The 10,045-nt window shown below is 37.3% G+C and overlaps 1 protein-coding gene across 1 annotated transcript; it reads left to right on the plus strand.

Moving 5' to 3' along the window:
- The first annotated feature begins 2,741 nt into the window (after positions 1 to 2,741).
- Positions 2,742 to 3,287, plus strand: LOC148941158 (uncharacterized). The gene has a single exon (XM_089104595.1). The coding sequence runs from the start codon at positions 2,742 to 2,744 to the stop codon at positions 3,285 to 3,287; it is 546 nt and encodes a 181-aa protein (XP_088960721.1).
- The last annotated feature ends 6,758 nt before the right edge of the window (positions 3,288 to 10,045 follow it).

The following is a 10,045-nucleotide window of genomic DNA, read 5'->3' on the forward strand; positions in this document are numbered from 1 at the left end:
TCCCTTTTGTTCTTCGTACTTTTGTTGTTTATACATATACTGATATTTAGTAATCAAAAATGTAAATATTATTTGCTTTATTAAAGTTATAAAAGTAAAAACATTTATATTTTTTTCAGTAAAGTGCAAATTTTGTTCCGGCCATGGGAAGGCATAGGGCTTTTTGTGCCAAACTTATGCTAATTTCTGCTCGTTTTGAGTTTGACTTGGTTATTTATTGTAATTTCTGCTGGTTTTGGGTTTCATTTATTTATCGATGCTGATTTGTGGTAGTTTCAGGGTTGGTAGATTATTTGGTTTTATTTTTGCTCATTTTTGTTTAATGGAGTTCTTTACTTTTGTTCGAAAAACTTATTTTGTGGAAAAAGCTTTTTCAATTAATTCTAATTAAACGGCCTTTGCGGTTCAGGAGTCATTCTTACGGAATTGGGACACAATTCGAACTTTAGTGTAAAGAGTGGTCACAGATAGTCAACCGGGTCAGCTGCTCTGAGTGCCGTAGCCGAGGGAGTGCCCTGTCTGGGTGATTGCTGGACTTGAGTCGGACTTGATCAAGTTTTACTGGAGAAAAATATTTTTGCTCTATTTGAGAAAACTCTTTCGTGGTTTAATGTGAACTATTTGACTCTTAACGTTTCCAAGTTTGTTGTTTTTTTTCTAGTATTTCTGAGTATTTGCATGATACAAACGTCATGTGGTACTCTCCTTAGATCTGAAAAAGAGCTCATGCTGCTCATGACAATTTATTATTGTCAAGCCTCTGGCACAAGATTTACAAAATTGGGTTTCATTTTACTAGGTGTGGCCAAAAAGCCAGTGTAGAAAGCTGACAAATTGGTGCATTTTGAACACGGCCAAAACAAAAGACACTAAAGGGGAGGGGGTTAACAAACGTCCATTCATTCGAATAAAAGCCGGGGGGAAAAGAGCCAAACTTAGTTCTAGGTTAATAAAAGTGAAAAGGTACGGTAATTTAATTCAGTAAAGTACTATTTAATTTCCTGACAAGACAAGATTTTGGCTTAAAGGTTCAGTTTTTCGTTTAAGATCAGTTTTTAGTGTTGTTGGCCTTTCCTTCAAAAGTAGCTGACATACTAAAAAAAAACGATGTCTTCGGTTTTTCCTCCACTTTTATTCCTTTATCTAGACTTGATGTCATTGTGTCGTCTATAATTAAAAATGCTCTACGGATTGGACGACACAAAACACAGTGTCGCTTAAGGTAGGTCTCCAGGCCAAAGAGTAGCGTTGACACTAAACCGGCGATAAAACTTAACTTCACAAATTCGAAAAACCGCTTCGCCTTGGACAAACCCGCAAAAAAAGATATACACAGCCGGTCCTCAACATTTATTCCTTTATTTAGGCTTGATGTCGTTGCGTCGTCTATAATTTTAAATCCTCTGCGGATTGGATGACACAAAACACAGTGCCCCTCAAGGTGGGTCTTCAGGCCAGAGAATAGCGTCGAAATTAAATAGATGATCAAACTTAACTTCGTAAATTCGAAAATGTTTCGTCTTTTATATATTTACTATATTTTAATAAAATTTTACTATATCTGGTCGTTTTACTATATTTGACAGCTGTTTTACTGGACTTAGTATGTGGGGATGTTCTTTACTAGACTTATTAAAATTGTACTAGGGGTGGTAACCGTACTACTTTTGTGTTAAAATGTCATCATTTTAACAACGGGCGTGATAGGAGTAAGCTTCTTCAACAGTTAATTAGAATTTTCCTTCAAGCTAAAGACCTTCGGCAGGGGGGAGCCACAGCGGTTATAGATATGATTGAAACTTATTGATGAACGAGAACGACAGTCAAAGGCTAAAAAAAACTGAGGCTGCGTTTCAGGTGGAATAATAATAAAATCCAGATAAGAACCAAAAACATAAAAGTAGTAAAAAATCCTTAAGAATAACAGGAAGAAGCGAAAACAATTAGTAATGAAAAAGAAACAGATGAATAAAAATGTAGAACTAAAAACGGGAAACAAGAAACTAAAGCTAAAACTCCGTCCTAAAAGAGCATAAAGTCTTATTAATGCTTTATTGAATGCATTTTATGCTTCAATTTAATAGACCACTGGTACCTAAAAGTATCTTTTTAACCAATCACCCTTCAAAAACACAGAATAAATAGCGCCCTGACCCTTAGAGGGGTTAGGGGATCGGAACCCTAGTATAAGCTATAGTAATTACTGTTCTATTTTAAGTTTGACAATTCAATTTTGTTTGTTTTAGGATTCATCTATTCATCCATATTAGTTATAAGATTTACAGGAAAAAAGGACTATCACCATCCCAGATGGGCCAAATTCGCATTTCAGAGTGAAACTTAAAACTAGATATAACAAAATTACTCCTACTACTAAAAAGTCACAGCAGGACAAAGCTACCTAATACCAACACAGATGCGTACGCTCCTCCTCCAGTACAATCGATCCAAAGCTTCACTCGTTACCCCTTCTGTGAAATTTCTCCAAAATGTGCTTTAAATTCTTCCCTATAGATTCTTCCCACTTCTTTCAGAGACAGCCTGCTTTTCGTTAGGCTCCAGATTGTTGGCCAATAGCATTAATCTTTAGTAATCTGTCATCGCTCACAGACAACTCGTCCGGTAGAGGAATAGTGACAGATAAACTAGCATATTCCGATGACATAGACTTAATAACCGAGTCCCTTCAAGACCTCCAATCCCAGGCTAACAGCGTTCACTCGTCTATCAACCTCTTCGGGATGGTAGAGTCTACCAACACCTCAAAAACGAAAGCCACGTGCTGCTCATGCAAGCCCGATTCACAGGTAAATCTCAACCTTCAGCTTGGTGGAGATATCATTGAGTGGGTGGAAGACTTCACCTACCTAGGGAGCCTGCTTACTTCTGATAAAAACCAACTCAAAGACGTCAAGAGACGCTTGACACTTGCAAACTCCAATTTTAAAACTCTGATCCCCATCTGGAGGAATAAGAATTTATCAACTATTCTCAAAACGAGACCTTTATACTCCCTCATTAATTCGATTGCCATTTATGCCTGTGAATCCTGGACACTTGAAACTAAAATCAGATCCCTACGGCGCACCGCTGGTATCACCTACCACGATAGAGTTTCCAACTCCAAACTTCTACATAATCTGAAAGTCAAACTCACAATACTTGATAATATAAAACTACAACTCAAATGGCTAGGACATACTCAACTTTTGGCTAGCACTAGTCTTTTAAAGATAGTTTTCGATGGACAAATACACAGTTCTCGCCCCAGAGGTCGTCTCCCGTAGAGATGGGAAGAAAACTTTTCACCCTATAGCCTACCACAACTCCTCTGCCTAGCCAAAAACAGAAGCTCCTACAGGAGGCATATCAATGAACTGGTTAAAGGAGAGGCATCAAAACGACCTTTGAGACGGACGGGACTTAAGCCAAGTCAAGTCAACCTGTCATTCTTCATCCGTAAAATGTATCCTAGCGTTCTCATACTTTATTTCGTGATAGCCCTAGAAATTAGGGTAGAACCATATTTTTCGAAGAGCTTGTTGTTTGACATACGGTCAGTAAAACAGAAACCTAAAACTATTCGTGCATAATTCCTCCGGAAAACATTTCTTCTCTTTTTCAAAAATCACTCTCATGATTTTCAGTAATTTATTTCTACTTTCTCAACCACCATATTACAATAATTCTGACCATCCGTACCTGGGGCACCATTCTTGTTTATATCGTTTCTCAATTCTTTGCAAGAGTTTAACACATTCTCCAAATGTTCTGCCAAACTCTCTTTAACTTATCACTAACCGAGGTCCCGTTCATATCTTTAGCCAGGACAAGTTCGGACTGAATTTTTCCTCTCAATTTCTTAAGATGCATATACGGCGTCTTGCTGCATCTTCTGTATCTTTGGATATTCTATCCATGGCCGCCACTTCAAATATCCTTAATTCATATTTTCCTTGCACTCCTTTTATTCTCATATGATCTATCACTCAAAAACTTTTTGTGAGAACCTCTTCTTTTTTCCTACAAAGCTTAAAGTGTTTTCTCTAATATTCCTTGTTGCGTTTCTAACTTTCACCCCAGAGACACCTTCTCTAACTTTACAAACCATTTTTCTAAAATTATTCCAACCGTCTTCTACATTATCCAATTTCTAACTCTATAATTTCATATTCAACTGTTCCTTAGAAATTCTCCTTAATCTCTCAGCCTTGATTCTACCAATGTCATAAATTCCCAGAAGATAGTTACCCTTCCTAAATTTCAGCTTGAATAAACTTTAGACACTACTAGATGGAGATCTTTACTTTTAACATCAATAACAACACTTTTATATTCCCTTGTGTCTTGTATCGACCCTGTCAGTCTTCAATTTACAATAACATAATCAATAAGGTTCGCCGCCTTACTGTCATGTCAGTACCATGTTAAATAAGGGGTCATTTTGTGACCAAATATCAAGTTACAACTTGATTATTATGCATACAAAATCTCTGCAATCTGTAACCAATACTGTTTTCGTTTCCAACACCAAATTTACCTAGGCTAGGATACCATCTATTCCCATTTCTACCAACCTGGGCATTAAAATACCCAAATAAAAATACAAAATTTTCAACTGGGATCCGGTCTATTTGTTCCTCTAACAGCATATAAAATTTATCCGAGTCACTACTATCTCCATATGTCGCTCTATAGGGGAATATGTAATGGTGACTTACGAAAATGGTCATAACCAACTCGGCAACTACATTGTCATAACCAAGTTGTAACAGCCAAAAACTTGGTCAAGTCACTTGGTGACTTGGTCATAAAATGAACGACTAGAATTATATTATTAATGCCTTCCCAGCCTAAGCAATGACCTTCCTTATTAATCAGAAGCCCTACTCCCTCCGTATTTACACCATCCTTACCATTTTAATAAATAAATTCTGCATCACCTAATTTCATGTTTCCTAACCCTGAGAGATAAGTTTCTGAGATTCCTAACAAGTCCAGTACAAAATGAATCGCACTCAAAACGTCAATAAGATAGTTATTTTTCAACGTTGTAACTTTTCAGGTCACAATTTTCATATTATTTAAATGATCGAAATTATGTCATCAAGAAAAACATAAAATGCCACTACTGCAGGTTTACTGCACTGATGGGGCTGCTTCTCATGTCTACAGAAAGTACTTTTCCCGACTTAGAACCGGACAGCAAGAAATCCCTGAGACCTCCAGTTGGATGGAAGCTTTGTGGCATCGTGGCCACTAAATGGTTTCCGCACATGGCTATACTCTTCTATCAACATGAGTCGATGGCCTGTACAAGCACAAAAATAGCATAAAATACCATCAGCGCAGGTTTACCGCAGTGATGGAACTGCTTCTCAAGTTTACAAAAGGTACTTGATACGGCTTAGAACTGGACAGCAAGAAGTCCCTGACACCTCCAGTTGAAGGGAAGCTTTGTGCCATCGTGGTCACTATATGGTTTCCACACTTGGCTATACTCTTTCATCAACATGAGTAGATGTCCTGTGGGAGCACAAGAAAATGATAAAATACCATCAGTGCAGGTTTACTGCACTGATGGAACTGCTTCTCAAGTCTACACAAAGCACTTTATCCGGCTTAGAACCGGACAGCAAGAAGTCCCTGAGACCTCCAGTTGAATGGAAGCTTTGTGCCATCGTGGTCACTATACAGTTTCCACACTTGGCTATACTCTTCTATCAACATGAGTCGATGTCCTGTACAAGCACAAGAAAAGCATAAAATACCATCCGTGCAGGTTTACTGCACTGATGAAACTGCTTCTCAAGTCTACGCAAAGCACTTTATCCGACTTAGAGCCGGACAGCAAGAAGTCCCTGAGACCTCCAGTTGAATGGAAGCTTTGTGCCATCTTGGTCATTATATGGTTTCCCCACTTGGCTGTACTCTTCTATCAACATGAGTCGATGTCCTGTACAAGCACAGTAAACCATAAAATACCATCAGCGCAGGTTTACTGCACTGACGGAACTGCTTCTCAAGTCTACATATAGCACTTTATCCGGCTTGGAACTGGACAGCAAGAAGTCCCTGAGACCTCCAGTTGAAAGGAAGCTTTGTGCCATCGTGGCCACTAAATGGTTTTCGCACTTGGCTATATTCTTCTATCAACATGAGTCGATGTCCTTTACATGCAATATCAAGCCTATTACTTCCGACTCATTATATATATGTGCCTGGAAATATTATACTACAACGGGGCAGCCCATAATCGATAACATAGCAGCAGTGACGTAATTTCTAAAAAATCTTTGGGAGAGGGGGACAAAATTGGAGCTAATTTTTCCAAATGAAGTGAAATTGACAATGAAAACTAAATAAGACATATACTACCATAAAGGTAAAGATGTATTGAAGAAAACTGACCCGTTTCTGTAGATGCTTGAATTACACAGAATTGTCGTAGTTTTAACAAGATTTTGAAGAAACTAAAATTCAGCTGGGGGGCAAACTAGGGTCTTGAGGGGGGGACCGGTATCTGGGAGGGGCAGTTGCCACCCCCTGCCTCATTGCAAATTATACGCCTGTATAGCAGGGAAGAGGTTATGAAGCACAGCAAAAACACCAAAATAAATAAACCCAGAAGAACTATCAATTAGTCAAACTCCAGTGCATTTACTAGGCTATAATTTTTCAAGAGGCTCCGCTTCTCAAGGTCAAGTCACAGTGCTGTTCTCAGTCACAGTTCTGGTTAGGCGAACTCGTGAAAGTTTCACCCTGAAGCCACATTGAGGCTACGTAAGTAGGGTTTACCATTCGGGAATAGGGATGGAGGAAGGAGCTTGTGATAAAGCAGAGACCTCTAACCAACTCATAATACTGGAAGAGCTACAACCTTTTATACCCTAGCCTATCTTAGTCATGACATTCATGCCTTGTGGCAAATATCAAACAGTTCGTGGTAACGAACTGTAAGTCAGGAGCAACTCGGCTCAATAGTAACCGAAACTCTAAAAAACTAAATTTTGATACCAACAGATACATCAAAAGAATCAGCTTATTATGCTGATTCTGAATATATAAGATGCATCAAGTTTAGTGTTACCCATCAAAAGTTACGAGCCTGCGAAAACTCACTTAAATTTTGAAAAAGGGGGGAAACACCCACTAAAATTCAGATCACCTTAATGAAAATCATGCCATCATATTCTGCATATCAGAAAACTCTGCTTTAGAAGTTTCAAGCCTCTATATACAAAAAGATAGAATTTTGTTATTTTTGCCAGAAGACAGATTACGGATGCGCGTTTATTTGTTTGTTTTTTTTTGTTTTTTTTTTCCAGGGATTATCGTATTGAAATAATGATCCAAGAAGATCTGGAAAGGGTGCATTAGAACGGAAATTAAAAGTTCTAGTGTCCCTTTTGAGTGACCAAAGAGATTGGAGGGCGTTGGGCCCCCTCACACGCCCATTTCTCCCCATAGTTATCTGAATCAAATTCTGATAGCCATTTTGTTCAGTATAGTTGAAAGATCAAATAACTATGTATTTAGGTGTAAAATGACACTCTACAGTCCGTGGGGAAAGGCCTGTAAGTTATGAAATTCGCCCATTATATACGTATAGTATTTGTTATTCGGAGGTTTACAGACATTTTTCGGGGCGGGAGCGGGGGGGGGGGGATTGTGCTTTGTGTGGATTTCCATGGGGAGAATCTTCCTTGGGGAGGGAAATAACCAGGGGGTGAATTTCTCGGGGAGTGAATTTTCAAGGGAGAATGTTACTCTGGGGGGAATTGACAGAATTACTATGTACGAAAATTTCTTTTTAATTGTCTTACATTCTCTTTACCAAATTTTACACGTGGAGATGTTCCGGGGGAATTATCCGGGGGCTATTTTCCGACTATTTATATTTCCAGAGAATAGCTTCCACGGAAGGGGGCATTTCTGGAGAGATGGAGAAACCGATTAGAGATTTAAGTCTTATTTAAATGAAAGAATGCCAAGGATAATTTTTCAGGCTGAATCGTCAGCAAGCAATTTTACGGGGAGGGGTTTTCAGCGAGAATAGAACTCTCTAGAGGGAATTTGACGAGGGGGGGGGTGCACTTTAGGTTGGATGAAATTTACACGGAGGAGTTATTCGTGAAAGGGGTTTATTTCATGGAGGGTGAGCTAGATTTACCGGCATTATTTGAAAAAGATGAGAAATTACATAAAAAAAACAAGTTCTTTTAACTGAAAGCAAGGAGCAACATTAGAACTCAAAACGAAGAGAAATTATTCCATATATGAAGGGTTACCCCATTCTCAATACGTTGCTCTCTACGCTGAAGTCTGACTGTTTATCCCCAATTTTTAAGAGTGTCTATTGAAACACGGGTGCCGTTTAATTAGATTAGATAGCTAAAACAAGTTTTTTTAACTGAAAGTAAGGAGCGACATTAAAACTTCAAACGAACAGAAATTATTTTGTATGTGAAAGGGGTTGCCTCCTCCTCAACGCCTTACTCTTTGCGCTAAAGTTTGACTCTTTGTCAAAAATTCTACTTTTTAAAGTAAAAAAAAAAAACTTTAGAGTAAAGAGCGGGGCGTTGAGGAGGGGACAGCCCATTTCATATGGAATAATTTCTGTTCGTTTTAAGTTTCACTGTTGCTCCTTACTTTCAGTTAGAAAATTTTTTTTTTTTTATTCAATAACTAGTAGAATTTATAATAAAATGAAAATATGTATTTATAGAATTTGAAATTAAACCTTTCAGTAAAAAAAAAAAAAAAACGAAGAGAAGGTAAATGAGATAAACAACAAGAAAGAGGGAAATTATTGGGATGATTTGTTAATTTTTTAATTGATTTTTGTTAATTTTTTAATTAATAGAGAACAAAAGATTTTCATATCTTGAAGTATGGTAGGGAGTGGGGAGAAGATAGATGGAGGATGAGAAGTAGCACGGAGTCAACGGAATCTGTATGGGAAGTATCTTTTTGGGGAAATGTTTCTGTACGAGGGTTAAGCAATGCGTTTTCTGGAAACCAGAGGCATAACGAAATTCTCCTACGTTCACTTTTTTAGAATATGATATTGTATTTTTCTACTGTGTGTTAACTTTATATTTGAAAATGATTGTTCATTTTAAATTATGTTCATTTGAATTATTTTATGACTTTTCTTCTGCTCGTTTTAGCTTTTTAACATGACTCTTTACTTTTCTTTGTATATTTTTTAAATTATTTTTTAATTAATTTAAAATGAAGACATCAAAAAAGTTGACAAAATTTGCCGGCACAGTTACGCTTAATGGTACACACCGCTATAGATTGTCGAAGGAATGCAGTAATTGAGACCCGTAAAGCGGGTAATTGCTTTCTAAATATATCGAAGAGCGTAGTTTTTGATTTAATTTACAATATTTAAAATATTGTTTTTGGGGGTTTAGGGGGGGGGGAAGGTACCTAAGTTAGGTTAGGTTACGTATTTAATATATGCTATGCTTTACCCCCACCCCCTCCCCCCACCCCCTATTGTGCAAATATAAAGCCCAAATTTGTTTCTAAACTATTATATATAGATCCTATTTTATTTTTTTTATTAGCATTAACCAAATTTGACTTCTTTCGTGTGTACCATTGAGCGCAACAGTACCGAAAATGATATTGTATTTTTTTAGTATCTGTTATTTTTATATTTGAAATGATTATTTACTTTAAATTGTGTTCATTTGAATTATTTTATGACTTTTCTTCTGCTTGTTTTAGCTTTTAACATGACTCTTTACTTTTCTTTATATATATTTTTTATATTCTTTTTTAATGATTTAAAATGAAGACATCAAGAAAGTTGACAAAACTTGCTTCCCGAGGGTTTGTATCCAGTGTAATCCTTCTCTCATCCCCATAGAATTTCATCCCATACACTGGAAAATTAAGCGTGATTTTTCATACATAAATCCATCATATGTGTCACAGTGTTGCAAAATGTATCACTCCTTTTGAATTGTTCTTCTTTTACGAAGAGGGGATCTACGGAATCGCTCCCTCTCTCATCCCTTGTGAGCAC

The sequence above is a fragment of the Artemia sp. Qi Xiang Cuo genome, chromosome 18, assembly GCF_049724085.1.
Source record: "Artemia sp. Qi Xiang Cuo chromosome 18, ASM4972408v1, whole genome shotgun sequence".
Taxonomy (NCBI): domain Eukaryota; kingdom Metazoa; phylum Arthropoda; class Branchiopoda; order Anostraca; family Artemiidae; genus Artemia; species Artemia sp. Qi Xiang Cuo.